We start from the raw sequence: 18475 nt of genomic DNA, 5'->3' as shown, positions 1-18475 counted from the left end.
TTCTTCCAGTACTTTGTTTGTCCCATGTTTGCAGTCAGAAGAAGTTGGGAAATTCTAGCTGAAATATTAATCAAACAATTCAAACCAAGAGTTGGCGAGACAAAACAAGTAACATAATGTTCTGCCCATGAATACATGTAGATGGAAAACAGGCTTTCTAGATTTTTGGTGATTATTTGTGATCTTATTTTTGCTGAATGGATTGTCACAAAAGATTCAATTTCCATTGCTGATCAGTCGTCACTGTGTGTATTCTGTGGGTGTGCTGTGTGTGTCTGCTTGAGCTTTGAGAGGCTTGTCGGCAAAGCCTGTGTTATGTGTGAATGTGCGTTTTGTTACATTGTGTGGTGTGGTGTGCTCGTACTTTGTGCCTTAACATTACTCCTGGTGGATCCAGAGAGGTGAAGAAAGCCCCAGGCCCATCAATAGTTGAGTAGCAGCACGGTTGTGTGTGTCTGTAATGAGGCATACCACATCGCATCATCAATATTACATGCTGGCTTAGAGCCAAGGGATGTGCTCTGTGGTGTTCTCAAGTATAAGGTATGAGCGTGTGCGTGTGGGTGTGAGTGCTATGCATACAGTGTAATGAGTGTTTTGCAAGACTTAAGGTGAGTGCACTTGCAACTGCAGACTTGTCCTGGAGCTTGTTGAGGTCCTGATGTGGAGTTTAAGTGGGAGGTAGGGATCAAAAGCAAGGGGTGGCTGTTGGTTAGGAGCCAAGGTGCACCTGACTGCTAGAGAGAGCTCTGGCTTCTCAACACATCATCTCTCTGACTTTCTTTAATATATTGTGTGCATATGTGCACATGACGCAGAATCAGGGATTCAGGATCAGCAAACTTAATTTCAGAGACATACACTGTGCATTTTATTTTCACAAAAGCCTCCTGTTATGTGAAATGGGCTGTAATACAGTTTTATGTATCCTTTTATCTAAAAATCTCTTTCCATCCTACATGTTTCATTGTAAAACTATTAGTCTCTTTTAAGTGCTATGATAGGGAAAGCTTTAAATTCAGTCCAGATGTTTGGATGAACTGTGCTAGCCTAACGCCTGGCGTGTTTACATGAACATATCACACTCATGTGCTCTCACACATGCTCACGTACATAGAAAATGTCTTATATGTTGGATGAGAGTGTGGGTAATAAAGTTCACCCCCATTCCCGCCTCATGGCTTCTCATCCCCCTCAGCCAAGTGAACAGTACTAAGAAATGAAGTATGGACAAGAATTTTAAAGGCTATCATCAAAGGCCGCCAGCCTCCTCCTTTAGATCTATGTGTGTGTGTGAGTGTTTGTGTGTGAAGCACCCCCACAGGTGATTGGATCTGATCTCATCTGATCTCATCTGATTGGTTCATCCGTCTGCTGCGTTCCACAGAAGAGTGAGAGAGAGGTGTTAGAGGCCTGTCTAAATAATTTAGATCTTGCATTTGTATTGATCAGGTAGCGCTTCTCTCTGTGGGCCACTCCACTACTACCTATCTCTCCATCCCTCTTCGCCCCTGAACTTGTTTTTCGATTGTAACCTTGCGCCCCTAGCTTTGCCTCCCCTCCACTCTTCTCCCCCCATTCTCCACATCAAACAGAGTGCATGCACACTGCTGCGAGGGAGCAGAAAATGTATGAGAAGGGAGTAGATGGGAAAGTGCAGGAGAGAGCATTTTTTACCATGATTCTTCAAATGGGAGTGAGGCTGAGGGAGAGAGGTTGGAAGAAAGGTCTAATCGGTGGATAAAGAGAGAAATAGCATGGTGGAGGCAGAAAAAAGTCTTTTGTGCGTGTGTGTGTGTACCATGTATTACTCATGTTGTAGGGACTTCTGTTTACACAAACATATTGTGAGGACTCGCCTTCGTTTGGGCCACATAACATACATCATCAAATTTTGGGGTGAAGGCTTAATGTAAGGGTAGTGTAAGGTTAGAGTTGGGCTGATGTAAGGGTTAGGTGTAGGCACGTAGTGGTTATTATCAGAGTTAGGGTAAAACCATGAAATTAATGTAAGTCAATGCAATGCCCTCCAAAGTGATGGAAACACGACTGCGCACGCATGTGTGTGTAGCTCATATGTAAGCATCTGTGGAGTGTAATGGGGTGTGTGTAACCTTGATGATGCAGGTCAGTGGAAATGTAGAAATGAATGTATTGTATGTCTGGAGGCTGGTGAAGCCTGGTCCAACTTAGTGCATTAAACCCAGTCCATTACTCCATTAAATACTGCATCATGCCACAGCCTTGGATCAATACAACATAATGTAAACATTTATAACCTGTCTCACCACACTCTGGAATGGATTTGTTGAATAGGTAATGTAATCTGGAAAGCAAAAATAGCATAAAAGAGGAGCACATGCATGCAAAGCATGAACATGATAATTGCTTGTTTGAATGAGAAGGCCTTTTCCCTGCATTCTGTTTTTCATTGCAGTGTTAGAGGTGCACTGAGCAACATGGATTGAATATGATAATGCTTCTGTTGCCAAGCAAAATATCTGTCTTTTTCACAATACGGCTTTTTCTACATGCTGTACATGTTGATAGAATTTGGCAGTGCTCGCAGCTGACAAGAAAAAGCAATACAAATGAATTCCATATTACTCGTGTTAGACTCATGGAGATAACCAAGATTTGATAACCAAGTTATCATTAGCAATGCAGCATGTATACTGTATATAATGTTCATCCTGTTATCATGCTTCATTTTGTGTTTTGGAAGTTGGAAGACTTCAGTACATTATAGAAGCAGAAAACATGGACTACACAGCTTTCTTGGAAGAAGTGTCAACTATATGCTTGGATCCTGTCACTTAAGTGGGCATTTCTTAAGGACTTAGGCAGAGCAGCCTTAACAAGCATGTAATTTAGTGATGTATACTGTTGTGGAGCAGAGAGTATATTACAGCATTTGTGCTATAGCTTGATTTCTGTGCAAAAACCGTGACAGGAGAAAAGAAAAGGAAATGTCTGAGTATAATAAAGAGAGTTGGAATGAATTATTGAGGCTTTGATATAGAGGGGAGAAGCGAGGGATGGGCAGAACTGTGCTCTTAAGACGGGGCGTAGCACATCCAACATGCACATGCACATGGGGAACACACGCATTCAGATACACACATAAATGCAGGGCGCCTTGTGTGAGGACGTGTTATTGGAGTCACCCAGACAGACTGGGCCACACAGGAGTCTGCTCTGCCCAGATTCCCACATTGAAAGACACCAAGCCCAGAAGAATGAACGCCGTGAGACCAAACTGACATGTTGCTATGCTTACTAAAAACACACCAAATGCCGCAAGTGTCTCCTCCTTTTCCAATCCCCCCAAAAGCAGGGGGGATTCCCGGGTCAGGAAGTAACAATACCTCCATCTTTCCCCACAGCAAAGATTTTATTCCACAAAGTGTAAAACTGTATTTTTTGGGAGTGTGTTCTCCTTCGAGCCACAGACTGTTCCCCTGTGCTCTGATCTGTCTGGCTGGAAGCAGTCCAGTGGCTGAGCTCTTTTCCTCCAGTGATGCAGCCGTCTCTGTGGTCCCGTCATTCAGGGCCTTTGTTTACCGGGTAGATCAATAGTTAACTTGCTGCTGGATACACTAAGCTGCAGATCTGTACAGCTGGATAATAGACCTCTGGCAGTTTTCTGCTCTGTGGTTGTTTGCAGTGACCTGTGATGAATAGAGGCTTAACAAGACTATCAGGTTTACAGCCAATTAGCTCATCACTCTCTTCTAATATGGCTGTCAATAGGAAAAGGCTTTGATTAAAGCACTGTGATTTGTTCAGGACGACTTAGATTACATTCTCGAGCTATTGGCCGTGAGTCAGACAGTGAGGTGATGTTAGCATATCAATTTTTTGTTCAACTACTTTAAAAGTGCCTCAAGCCAGACATTGTTGCTTTAACACCTGCTTGCACATCTGCGTGCTTTCCTCTCCACCCTGCAGGGCATTTGGCCTCACTGGCCTCCCAGTTAATGGTCACTTTACATTTCAATTTGTCGACACCTGAGCTCTGTGCTCATTAGCAGCAGGATGTTGGGGAGCTGCAGCGTGTACACACTTCCAGACTTCCCGTCCACACGCATGTACATCACGCTGACTAATTATCCGTGTAGCTTGCAAACGAAGTGTGAATATAACTTTGCGATCTTTGACACCTTATAAGCGGTACATATAATTTTTCTTCCAGTCCTCTTGTGAGTTAACTACAAGGTGACTGAAACATGAAAAGGATAATGTATTATGATTCATAATTTATATCATTCATGAAACAATTGCTGTTTTGCTTTGGTGCTTTGTGGCATAACCAACTGGATGTTGAATTGCAGTAACATTAAGCTTGAGAGTAACACTAATGTTAAACATCTTTCTTTTTTTGTGTCCCTTCAGTGACCATCTCTACCAGTGTATCCTTTGATGGTCTGCTGGTGACTGGCCTCTACACCTCCACACCAGTCCAGTCAGCTCCCATCCCTGCTCCAGCTGCCTTCGGCTTTGGTAAGTCTTCATATGCTCCTCGTGCCAATACAAGCCCCTCATTAAATGCTGAACTTAGCCTTTGCCTTTGAGCACAAACAAACTCTCAGATACTCTAGTATCTTAGTGCTGGAACTATAGAGTATAGAGTATCGCATTGAGCACGACCCAGCTCAGTGATCCACATCCGTTCCCAGAATGAGCATAAGACCACTTCCCCACTCCTGTTGTGACAGGCCGTGATGGATGAGGAGTGGGGATGATGTGACCATGGGTTCGGCCAGATGCGTTTTCATTGATGCTTGAGAGAAGAAAAACAGAGAACTGAATATGAGATTAGGGAGGGGAAATTGGAAAACAAAGCACAAAAAGCATGTGAGGCCTCTGAGAGACAACTTCAAATAACAAAGCAGAACATATTAGTGATCATCAGGTCAGCTCGTCAAACGTTCAGTTGCAAGAAATGGCGCAGTGGACTGGTTAAACTGGACTTCGCTTTTGGTTTACTAAAATGCAAATTCATACTGAATCATTACTTCATTATTAACAGTAAGAAGTGGATGATGATTTTGGATTTGGAATTTAGGAAATGGGTTCTAATTCATTTTATTGTTTGTTTGCTGTAAAAACTGCTAACTCCTCATGATAATTTAGTATTCTAAATGTCAATTCCCCACTTTCTCAAAATAATAAGCATTTTTCTTTGCGTCATATCTAAATTTACTCCTGTCCATAAATTTACAGTCTGCTTCTACTTTATTCCACATACTGCAAAATATAAAGTTAAATAGATTTGTTTTGACAAGGCCAGTTAAATTACACAGTGACAAGGAAACTGAATTAAGGTTTAGGACACACAATAAAGATTTCTAGACTCAGATGAAATGTGTGCGGATGGAGCCCCAGTGTGCAGGGGTGGGGGCTCTCTAGGGGTGAGGGACTGGCCATAAAGAACTCCTCAGAGAACAGGGCTACTGGCCCAGAACTGCTGCCCAGTGGGCTCACTTATCCTGACTAACTCCACTGTTCTTCAGACGCTGACTTCACCCCAGCCAGGGCAGCTCTTCAGTCTTGGCAGCCATGTTTATTGGGGAGGCATCCAAGCAAGGATTGCGTCACCTTTGCTTCACTCTCATTAATTTGAAAAGTTTTAAGAGAAGGGCTGCTCAGACTGATAGGCAGCAGCTTGTGGGACTGTGTGTTTCTGCATGGTGTGTGTTTGAATAAGCCTTCCGTTACAGTATGTGTAATCTGCTACGCAGTGATGCTGTCCAGGTTTTACAGCACCAGTCACTCAGTCTGTCCTCAGCTGAAGGGCTCTCTGCACTGTGTCTCTCTGCTCTGATTCTCCTGTATCCTCTCACACTGTGGGCTTCAGGACTTCATGTAGCTACACAGAATCAGTGTTTTCATAAAGGCAAAACAGAAGGGTGGTTTATTACTGCCACCATGCTGGTTAAAGAACTTTATTTAATTTTATTATTATTATTTTATTTTTCTTTTACTTCGTTTGTCAGCACAGTTATTAGTGAGATTTTCTCAACACAGTCTCCATACGTTAAGTGTCAGGGACCACCAGCCAGGCTGGTCTGTAAACCAGGGTGTCACATCTGTGGAGAGAAAGCTCCTCAGCCTTGGGAGGGCTGAAGAGGGATGCTCCCAGAGAGGGAGAGAACTCAATCAGTGAGCTCATGGAAACCCGGTGACACCGCTGTGCATAAGGGAGCCAGTGATTGAGCAAAATGCTTTGAAGATAATGCAGTGGAACAATAATGGAATGAGACACTGCTTGATGTCCATTGTTGTTGTGACAATTATAAAGGGATCTGTGAGGACAACAGGGTCACACAACTCCACAAGGGAGTTTTATGAGCGTGGTGTTGAGCGTCTAAGAGAGGGTGCGGCTCTAATCCCCCTCAGTGGAAGCATGTAGGGGACACAGACACACGTGACTTGCAACATGCATACACACACATAGAATTCAATAAAGAAATACCCACCCACTCACACTCAAGGCACACACACACGCTCCAGCTGTGTACAGCTGTTAAGAGCGGCAGTCGGCTGGGAGAACATGTGGCTGACAGATGCATCAGTGTGGGAACTAACATGAACCCCAGCACGGGAAGAGTGAAACCTCAGCACACCGCCACCACAGGATGGCACACACGGGGAGAAGATCTGTGATGAATTAAGATTGCTGAATGTTTTTTTTTGAGATTAGAACTGACAAGATACTGATTAAAAAGAATAGAGAGAAGACGCTGAAGTGCTGAAGTTAGTAGATCTTTCATTTTTGCTGGGTTGAAGTCAGTGGAGGTAAAGAGGGAGACAGACAAAGGTGGACATAAAATGAGCGTGAAGGGTTTGAAACGAAGATGGAATAAACAGATAAAGGCAGGGAGCAGTGGAGACAGAGAGATTAGTCTTTGTATACTGTGTGTGAGGATGTCTAGTGGTTGTTGTGGTCAGAGTTGTTGTAGTGAGCAGACAGGATGACTGCACACTGGCCTCCAAAGAGAGAATTCCCCTCAGCCTTCTGTGTCACCCTTCGCTGCTTTTTACAGAAATCTCATAAAGCCAGCGCATGTACATGTGCATGTCCACACTGCATGCAAATACACATGCTCTATACAACTGATCCTCTTCTTTCTTTGTCTTTTTGTCTTTTTTTCTGTCACATGCCCTAATGTAGATACTCTCTCACACACACACATACAGACACCATGACATGGAGACAAAGAAGAGAGCGTTTTATTGGCTTCCACTCCCTCTGAATAACAAAGCACTTCACACTACATTTGTAATAAAAATGTGAAGCTTTGAGAGACTGACTTTTTACTGCGTCGTCAGAACACCCACTCATTGTCGTAGTAGTGAAGTGGAGCATTAGGGGTGGCAGGCAGGGCAGTCTGAGGAATGCCATGTTTTTGGCTTCTGGGCTGAGATGCGGCTCCGGTTGCCCACGGCGCATTCCTCCTCTGCCTAAAGGTAGGAGATCCCCACTAGCCGCCGGGTGGCTAACCACAAGCCTTTATGATGCTGTAATTGCTTTGCTATGGCTAGTGCCGAATCAGACAAACTGGAGCTTAAAACAATGTTGTGAGAGGCAGAACACACGAGTGTAAATTGACTGTGGTCTTTATAAATGTGCCCACAAGGGGCCCGATAAACTAGTCTGGCTGGGGCACAGCTGCAGCAACGATTCTTTGCGAGGTGCGGGGGGCTGGCAGGAAAGACTCAAGATGTTATTGTGGGATTCATGTAGTCACAATATACAGTTAATGGATGAGGAAGATTGTGTCCAGTGATTCATAGTATGACAACCTGATTGCTCAGTAGAGACCATTGTAACATCTTTTACGGTGAAACTTTTAGACTCTTCATGTGTGTGTGCCCCAGCGTGTGTTTGTATGTGTATGCATGTGCATGCATGTGTGTGTAACATACGCGAAGGGGATGTCTATACACATTGCCAGAAAAGCAACACGAGTCTGGACTGACTCAGCTGCTGGAGAATTCCAACTGCTCCCTGTTTTTCCCTCCTTTGACTTTTATTCCATTAAGAGCTCTTTCTTTCCATTCCAGCCTCTTGGCTTTCTGAAAGGAACTCACACGGCTTTCAAACTGGCGTCTACAAAGATTTTATGATGAAAACAATGACTTTTGTACATTGTCGTGATCTTGATTTATTTCGTTTGGGTTACACAAGAACAGTTCACTGTTGTGTGTCACACAGCAATGATGAGGTGATGTGTTGGACCCCACAGGCCAGTGCCTGGATGGAAAGAAATGTCACATGTGGTCTGATCTGTTTTGCTCCCCTAATGGCCAAAATGTTTCCAATCACATCATTATCCATTCATGACAGAACAAGTATAAATGTCCCCTGATAACTTATAATTACAATGATGAACAAAAGGCACTTGAAGGGAGGAGAGAGCTTTGAAAGTAGACAGGAGAAGGGGATGGATATGCAAAAATGCCAGCACTGGGCTGACGAAGTGTTTGAGATTAAGGGATTGAGTGCTAGTGGGCAGTGAGAAGAGAAAATTGGAGAAAGTGTACATGAAAAATGGCAAAGAGGGACCAATGAAAGGGAGACAGCATGTGAATGATATAAGGAGGGGGAAGGAGAGAAAGAAGATGAGAGGATGGCGTTCCATCACTCCCTCTGACGGAGTGGCTGATTGGAGTTGCCGTGCCAATGCTGAGCTGCTGAGAAACTGGTCATTGATGGATGGCTCGTTTGCAGGGTGATGTTTATTTTGTCGTTAATTTGCATATTTGTATGTATTTGCGGGGCGGTTGGCTTCTGCTAGCAAGGATCAGTCCCCATCTCAATATGATGGATCTGGCTGTCTGACAAAATGGACAGCTTAGTGACAGGGACATCCAGCCGACACTCTGTCCTCATGACGGATGGGCTCATGATAACACACAGCGCGATCAGAGATGAAATCCTGCTGCACCTTGACCTGCGGGGGAGGGGTTCGAGGGGGTACGCAGCCAAAAGCTTAATCATGGCATACATATATTTAACAAGCAAATATAGACATATATAAATACACAATCGTGGATGCTATATCCTTCTTATTATGCGCAATTATGCATTCTCACACTCATCCATCCAAAGGCTGAAGGTTGGCTTTCTGTGCCCTCTTGCCACCTGGCGCGATTGAATGTCAGCCAGAATGTCAGACTATGAGAGATGGCAGCTCATCATGTCAGTATTTAAGGAGAAACACACTCACAGGTGTGTTTCCTACTGAACAAAGCATTGTTTTGGAAGTGCTAACAGTCCCAAGAGAGCGCAAGTGTGCTTCCGCATAACCCCTCCATCAATGGGATGTGGGGAAAAGCTGAGAAGGAGATACTGTGGAGGGAGAGATGGAGGATAAAGAGGAATGATACAGAGAAAGGGTGGTGCAGGGAGGAGAGAAGGGGCGAGGGAAGGGGGTTCCCATGGGGAGAGAAGCTGTCAGTCCCTGGGAGACTTCAAACGCACTGCAGCCCTGTGATCAGCCTGCTCCCTGGCTCTCTGCTGACAGCTCCCTGACTGCGCCGCTTAGACTCCTTCATACATGCACACATACACACACATATAGACTTGCTTGCTACCACAAGAGCTCTCACACTCAGTGATTTATCCACTCATACTATAACACATTCAAATTCCATTGACATCCGCACACTCATGCTGATTCTCACACTTAGGATGCACATCTGTGACACATTTTCTCTGACATCCATCCTTATAATAACCTTGAACACTGCAAAAGTTCCCCAGTTGCAAGTCTGTCAAGGACACTGCACAGTGCCAAACTGTTGCTCCTGAACTATGAGCTAAACACTGGCATGGTGGTGCTCGTTGTGGTGGTGGTGGTGGTGGTGATGTTGATAATGACGATGATGACTTATCTAAGCCATTACTCCTGCTCTGCTCAGGGCTGAGCCACCCAGAGGCAGATCCCTCCTGATGATGAATTCATTAGTGCAGAAGATGAAATGAGTTGTCAGGGGCAGGGTTATGTATGGGAGGTGATTTGTGTTCTCTGCGGCACAGTGTTAGATCAGACTTGAGATCAGCTGGGTCGGCTTGCTGTAAATCTTCCTTCTTTGCTGGCACAGGACTTTCCCATCCCTTGCTCCCTCTCCCCCAACAATCTCACAATGCCCAGGAGCTGCTAACAGGTGGCTAAACATTTGGGTGCTCTCAGAGTCCAGAAGAAGGCTTGGGTGATTGTGCATCACATGTCATGTAGCTTCTTCCCATGCTCAAAGCCTCCTTAGAAGCGAAGAGCAACCCCACCTTCAAAGAAATTCAAACAGAATACAACATAATCCATTATTAATTTAAGGTAGACCCACAGCAGACGCTGGACCAGTACATTAGTGTTGGCCATACATCCCAACAGCACAGGTCTTGCCTCTCAGGTGTGATGGTGCAGTAGACCTGCTGGAGCACTGCTGCTGGGAATTTACTGGTTCACTTAGTGTACACCAGCTCTCTTGAAAACATAGTCCCTTTTTTGAACCCCCACTGCTTCACTAGGTGTGCTGCATCTACATGTGTATGTGCATGTGGTATTCAATATGTGTGTCTATGTTCATGCATATGTTTGTGTCTGTGAGTGAAGGCATACGTGTGTGTATGTGTGTGTGAGTCTGTGTGTGTGCAAGTGTTTTTTTATGTTTGCTCTTTGTAAGTGCAAAGATGTATTTGTATGCACATGCTGAGCATTTGAGTGCTTTTTCCTTTCTTTGCTGTATTTTTTGCATCCAAATGTATGATAAAAAAGGTCCAGGGTGACGGGAGACCAGAAATAAGGGAAAGCAGGAGCTGGACTGACTGTGATAGAGATTTCAAAGTGTTGTGAGAGATGTTGGCCAGTTTTTTTTTTTGGTTTTTTTTTTTCATTTTTTTTATCCTGCAGGAGGGAGCAGCAGGCGTAGGCTGTTTCTCCCATGTGTGGTCTCTCTTGAGCAGAGCAATGTTATTTTCTGCCATGCAGAGAGGTTGGTTGCAAGCCAGAGAGAATGGGAGAGGAGAGAGAAATAAAGATAGAATAAAGATAGAGAAAGCTTTGACTCAAAGACTGCTCAGTTTGACACATTTCTGTGAACACTAGTGGGTTTGCATCATTTCAACAAAGAGGCAAGCTGACTTTGAAATGTATCTTTGTTGTGCTGTGATATAAAACTCCTTATACTCTATACCTTCACATGCACCTGTGTGTGGGCATCTGTGGGTTTGGTGTGCAAACTGAGAGAAAGTGATTTTACAAAGTCTTCTCCACAAAGTGCATGCCATCCGGGCTGCACTCTGAGGTCTATTCATTTTTAAAGTTCCCTTGCAGAAAGTGGAAGTGCTCTCTCTGACTCTGTGAGATGAGGAAGCTTAGTGATTCTACTGGTTTTTCCCTGTAGGGTCCTCACTGGATCTGGCGCTCCACCCTCTAAAAGCCTCAGAGAAGAATAGGAATGCTCCGCTGCCAGGCCCATTTTTTTGCGTTACATACAAGTTATCTGTGAGCAACTCACCCAGATCCAATCTGACCCATATTTTCGCAGCGAAAATAGTTGATGACCTTCTCTGTGTTATGCCCTCCTTACAAGAGGCAGGCTGTTGTCGTGATTAGTTCACTGCCTCCCAGCACTCCTCTGTCAGACCAGGCTCAGCTCCAGCCTCCTCCATAAACACAATTAGGTGCACACAAACTCTATATACACACACACACACATGCAAATGCAGCTCGGGCACCATGCTTTGCTTTCCCTAGGCTTTCCACTAGTCCCTCACCTGTCGCCCAAGGTCTCTATCTCTCATACTCAACATGTGTGTCAGGACAGAGCCTGCGAGACCACAGCCTCACCAGTTTATGTGTTTACTGCATTGAAGGGTGGGGAGCAGGGATGTGGGTGCAAGAAATTAGCACAAGTCAAATCAGATTAATTAATCCCCAGCTCAAACTATTAGCCGAGGAGTCGTGTTGAATTAAAAATCAAATTAGCCCTGGCGTCTGCTGTTAAAGCTGTGGTGTGTGCCTGCCAAGCTACAATGACACACACCCACAGAAGGCTGCCGCTCATGGGCTTCACTGATGGATGGACGTATGGATGGATGGATGGATGGATGGCTGGATGGATGGATGGATGGAAGGATGGAAGAAGAAATGGGTGCTCAAGGACTGGAGCGGTGGGGGAAGGGGAGTTTGGTGACTTTGCCACCCGGTGTGGTAAGCTTCTCCTGGGGCATGGAGCTGGCTGTCCTCCACTGGGTGCTGCTCCACAGGCCTCACACCACTAGTACTCACCAGGCTAAGCTATGTCACTCCAATTAGGCCTTTCAGGAACATTTCACCCTGATGGTTTACATAACACACACACACACACACACATCTTGAGCCTGGGACTGAAACCAGTTTTAAAAAGTCCAGTTTCTCAGCTTGACTCTATAAAAACATACAAGGGGAAGGGAAAGGGAACTTCTGTTTTATACAACTTGGACTCAATTTTCATAGTTTTGGCCACCCTTCCTATTAGAAGTGATAACACTGTGCTCACCAAATTCCAGAGTTCTGACAACGTGGCCACATCACGAAAAAAAAGTTTGACCTGCCAAAAATCATGAAAAGTCTGATCATAAAAACCCCCAAGTTAGACAAACATGCTTGGAAGAGAAAATAAAGACTGTCTTAAACCTGCATTCTTTCTGATGGCCAGCAGGGAGCAACTCTGCTAACCGATATCGATACCCCCCTTTTATTTTGTACTTCAAAGCCAATATCGGCTGATACTGATAACGCGCCAATAATATCGTGCATCCCTACGAAGGATTTTAACCAACGTTTCAGGTACAGTCATCTTTGGTTCCAATTTATTTGAAACTGCTTTGAAACTACTTGTTCATAACACGTCTGATTGTCTGATTGTCTGATTGGTTTTGCTTTTGTCTGACTTTGTTGCAGCAATGCTGTGGTATTCTCAGCTATTACTTAACTATAAGCAAAGTGTTATTATCGCTGATAGGAATGGTGGCCAAAACCATGCAAATAAGAATTTGGATTTTGTTGAACTGTTAAAGTGGACTCTGCAATGCAAATGGCAGGTGTGCATGCATACATGCTTTTGGGTATACTACAGTATATGTATGTGAACGTGCATGTGAAAATATGTGAATGTGACTTTGAGATGGATTGCAGAGCTGTGCAGAGACGGAGAAGTCCCATCTATCATGCAGGGTGGGGCTTCTGAACACACAACACTTGTTTGATTCAGAACAGCATTCATTTCAATTATGACACATTAGTTCAGGGGGGTATATTATGCTCCAGTAGTGTTCCTGTATTCCATTTATCATTCATGCTTGCCAGGCTTGTAGCTCTTGATCATTGAAAGGAAACAGTATGCAGCCTCAAACATTGGTCTAAATGCTTCTTTTTTTCATTCATATTTTTTTCATTAATTGTTTTGATAGATGCAACATGCATTGGACATATAACAGAGGAATAGGCCATTATTATATTAGTAGAGTATTAAATAATTGTTCACATATGACATACATTCAGCACAATACTTTATCTCTTTCAGCTGGCTAGACCCATACTGGCAGCTCCTACAATAAGCCCCAGCTTTGTGTGTTTGTGTGGGTGTGGGTGTGTGTGGCCTTGCCTTCACGAGTTTATGGATGATGGATGCTGTGTGAGATACAATGGAAGCCTAAATGAAAGAGCAATTGTTCTGTGAATGTCTGCATATGGGCAAAAATTGGTTTGGTGCTCAGAGCCAGGCTGCAAATACATACATTTTATATATACACAAATGGCCTCTTTCACCAAGCAATTGAACCCACTGTGCACACATGGAGAAGCATAATAATGTAAACATATACATATGCACTGTAAGTGTCTCATACACACTCTCGCGCATGCTCACCTACACACATATACAGCTCAGCAGACCTCCAGGTGTCCTTTACTGCCAGTTAAACTCTCTTTCATTCATGTGGCAAACGGCCCCCCTCACATTTTCCCACAGAGTCCTTTACCCCCTTTCCCTCTGGCCACTGGCATCTTTCACCACCCATATTAACACACAGCTTCCTCCTGGCAGAACTGTGCCGGACCCCTGCCATCACCACAACGCTGCCAACCCATCTCCATGGTAGTGTGATTGACAGATGCTGAGATGGATGCCCATTTCAGCCAATGGCAGATCAGAGTCGGGTTGTCATGCGTTGACCCTGCAGTGGTGCGACTGACCAGCTGAGGATGGTGTTGGGAAGACGGAGTGAATGCAACACAACAGGCGCACACAAACACACAGAAACACACATACACACATAGCAATGGATCATTCAGCAGCACAAAGCGTATGGGGACCCTACTCAGGCTGTCAGTACTGTTGTGATGTATCATTTATGTTGCCATTGTGTGTCTTTCTCTTGAAACATGTTGACAGAGGCATTATTCTGGCTTTTGACAGATTCCCATACATTCACAGGCTTTTAATAACACATGTTAATGCTCCAATAGGCTTATGACAGGGTTTAAGAATTGCCACATGAAATATGAGCCTTTAATGGTCCTGCTCTCCAAATTATCTGGGGTGGTATACATTGAATTTCTAAGTCTGGGCAAGTGGGATAATGATCATTGCTTATAAGGCTATTATCTGTTTGAGTGTGCACATACTCAGCAGGCCTGGAGGACAAAGGATGTGCATCATAAACATTAATCTGTGCTTTTTAAAGGAGACCAACTTTTCCGTATTTAATCAAAAAGTATGTAGCGAGTAGTTAGAAATATAAATCCCTAAAACAAAAATCAAACAACCTAATCTCCGTATAGCACATTACACTATTCAATGGGCTTTCATTAACGCTCTGAGCAAATTGCTCTGCATACACAACGATTTTAATATTCTGTTTGTGCTTGCTTTTGTATGTGCAGGCATACATGCTCATGAAAGTGCATACATGCTTATGTGTGCTTGATCAATAAAGAATTCAGCAGTTGCTCCAGTGAATACAAAGTTGGACCATTTTACTGGATTTAGTGCTGAGAGAAACAAAGCAACCAAACCCCGAATTCATCTTGCCTTCAGAAGTGAAGTAATTTTCCCACTGCCTTCATGTCAATCAGAAATGGGGCAGGAAAATGTCTTGAAACCGTCTTAGAAACCATTTATAAGGAATGGATACAGTCGAATGAAATATAGACCAATCGCTCAAACTAGCAGTTTTCTGCTGCTCTCAAACCCAGACATTGCTGAAGGACAGTTGTGGGATGATTGCAACATCCAGCAGCTATCTGGTAGTGACCAGATGTCAAATGGTGTGTATAAACTCTGAATGATTCCGCTAAATGTGCACATCAATTTGAATGGTGCCTCTTGTATCCTCGCAGCTCTGCCACGAAGCCTAACTATCAGTTCTAATGCCAGTTAGACCGGCTCCTGCTGGTCCTACAGTGTGAAGTCGCTGCCAGGCTGAGCCACCGATTGCCCATCTGCTCCATCGGGGATAATTCTCCCTCCATCTATTTGACTTGTTTTGAGCTTGGCTGTGGAAAGCTCATTAGCTTTGCAAAGTGAGATATAAAGACAGATAAAAATGCTGTATCCAAACAGAGAAATTATAAAGAGGACGCAGACAGATGTGATTTGAAGTGTTTACATATTTAAAAGAAGCAAGACCAGACGGAAGGGGAAACTGTGGAGAAGTCTTTGTTACTGCAGACATGGTCTGACTGAATATGAATACATAAGAAGGAACTTCCCACTTCCTTTTCACGGGGGGCTTAAAAGACGCACCATGATTACCAGCAGAGATTGATGTTCGGGTGACAGTCCTACAACCAACACATGACCCTTAAAATCCTGACACACCCATTTCCTATGTTTCTGTTTATCATTGTGAGTTTGTGTGTGGACATGTAGCGGCATTTGTGCATGCGTGTGTGTGTGTGTGCGTGGGGGGGGTTTATATTTATGAAACGTGCTCTGCCCAGTCATACCGTGGGAGTTAGCAGGTCATCTTCCCTTGCCATTAATCACCGCCGACAGCTCATAAGTACCCGATCTGCATGTGAAAGAACTGCATGTGTTTGCATGTGTGAGCGCGAGCGTGCATGTATTTGCATGTGTGCATTTAACTGTGGATGTGTGGTTGCAACAGTCCTCCAATATCCCCCTGTGGCTGCTTATTGAATTAGAAGTGGCCTCTGCTGATACTTATCTAACATGCAGCATGAATGCATCACCGGTGGCATTTGTACTGCAGCTACAAGTTGCTGTCATTGCCAGCTCATTAGATGACTTCTGCATGGGGCCGATTGAGCCCATACACGGAGAACAAAAAAATCACAGATAATGAAGCGTAAAAAGTAAATGTTTCTTTCATTTCCTGTAAAGAAGTTAAACCCCCACAGTGTATAGGCAAATTCATTCTCTCAATCACCCCAATAACTTTGGGTTTTGATAAATACGTCAACAATACTGCATCAGATACTCGAACTAAAGTAAGAGAATTTGCACGAATCAGGACAAAAGAGGAGATGAATGAGGCACAAACATTGACAGCAAAGAAAATAAGCACATTATGCAAAGTTAACATCTATCACATGTGTTAGGTCCCAGAGATGTTGGAAAAAAGAACTTAGAGGTTAACTGAGTGTAGAGTAAATTAATTAACTGATGTGCAGTTAGTTCGACCCCGGCGTCTGAGGACAGAGGAAAAGCTTTGTTATATTTTTTCATTTCCCAGTGACAAAAGAGCCTGTCTTCCTATTTCTCTGAAACAGGAATGTCAGAGCTTTTTTTCTGTCCAGGTTCACTACAGCTTGTTGCTTTAACTGGAACATTTGGGATTTGGATCTCATTGAATAATAGTGATTTTCTCTCCCTCCCTCTCTCTCTCTCTCTCTCTCTCTCTCTCTCTCTCTCTCTCTCTCTCTCTCTCTCTCTCTCTCTCTCTCTCTCTCTCTCTCTCTCTCTCACTCTCTCACTCTCTCTCTCTCCATACCCGGACATGAAAGGGACTACTTTCGTTATTTGCATTTTTTCGCCTGAGTGTATTTTTCAAGTGGGAATAGAAATTCTGTGAGCAGTGTCGGGTCCCAGCGCTGCTGTGTCCTGGAGTGCATCAGTCTGCCTTTTCATCTTCACCCTACTCTCACCGCTCTCTGCTATTCTTTAGCCATACCCATAGTTTCTCCCTCTCTCTACCTCTACCTCTCTCTCTGTCTGCTTTTTTCTTCATTTTCCTAGTTTTCTCACAATGTTATGCTCCAGTTTTGTTTCAAATATTGAATTCTTTGTTTGCTTTTACTCCATGCAATATTAGTTCATGTTCCTATTCAAGCTGAAGTTACAGAAGCCCGTGGTAAATGAACTGGGGTTGTATTACAAGAGTTTGTCATCACTGTAAATGAGAAAGCATTTTGTCGAACACTAAAGTTGTTGTTGGTGCCCTTCCCACCTTTTTCTTTTACTCAGTGATGAGTGACAGCACTGTAAATAAGAATTTTCCTTTGAATGAGTGAGTAATTCATTGTTTCTGTCCGCACTGGCCACAGCCCGTTTACTTTCTCCATCTGCTATCTCCTCTGCTCAGTCTGCTGCTCATCATCACCACACTTCTCTCTTCCTGTTTGCTTTTGCAGCTTACCAGATAGTCTTTCCATTGCCACAAGGGCTAAGCTTGTATTATGCACATCTGCAGGGATTCTCAAATTGCAGCACGGCAATGTGGTGAGAAAAATTCACAGCGTTTCTCCTTCTCTTCTCCTGCCACAAAATTGGACAATTAATGCCAAAACTGTTGTTTTGACTGTCTTGGTTGTGGCGGTAAATGTGCGGCACATAACAGCAAGGAAATGGTTCTGGAAATGGCACTCTTTTTGTGTCAGAGGAGGTTAAATAGAGAGAAAGATGTGTGGGTATGTCAATGCATGCTTCCTTGAGTGCTACAAAAGAAAAGCGACACAATGTCTGCAGTTCTCTATGTCGGCAGTAAAGATAGGGTGCTGCTGAGGAGATCTTGCCCAGGAAAACAACACTGCAATAAACCTAGACAGTAATGTTTATGTGCATTTTCCTGTCTGAGTGTGTATGTGTTTGCTTAAGAATAAATCGTGGCCATTACGCCAGAGAGGTTGTAGCTGAGGTGATTAGAGAACAGCAGTACTATTAGTGGGTGATTACATCTCAGTCTGTTATTACACACCAGCAGCTCCTTAGCAATGTATAGAAGGCTGCGTTGCTCGACACCTCGTAAATCCGACACACTAGGCCCACACACTGCTCACTCTCACACATAATGACACAATATGTTGTTGTCATGTGAAATCTCCTAAATCATGTAGCTTTGATGATTATTCAGTTTGAACTCCAGTTCGAAATTTGCTGTTTTTCTCCATGATGAGAAAATGTTCACGTCCTGGGTGGAGGAAAACCTTTGCAAACCCCACAGGGCAAACAAATAAATGCA

General features: G+C 43.9%; 1 protein-coding gene across 1 annotated transcript in view; it reads left to right on the top strand.

Moving 5' to 3' along the window:
- Positions 1-18475, top strand: part of LOC139201783 (reelin-like) — an 87156-nt gene that overhangs the window by 15205 nt on the left and 53476 nt on the right. Inside the window, exon 2 of the mRNA XM_070831199.1 lies at positions 4396-4503. Within this exon, the coding sequence (XP_070687300.1) occupies positions 4396-4503 (108 nt within the window). The remainder of the gene's footprint in view (positions 1-4395; positions 4504-18475) is intronic.

The sequence above is a fragment of the Pempheris klunzingeri genome, chromosome 5, assembly GCF_042242105.1.
Source record: "Pempheris klunzingeri isolate RE-2024b chromosome 5, fPemKlu1.hap1, whole genome shotgun sequence".
Taxonomy (NCBI): domain Eukaryota; kingdom Metazoa; phylum Chordata; class Actinopteri; order Acropomatiformes; family Pempheridae; genus Pempheris; species Pempheris klunzingeri.
Note: the sequence above shows the minus strand (reverse complement) of the source record. Positions and strands in the feature narration are given on the sequence as shown.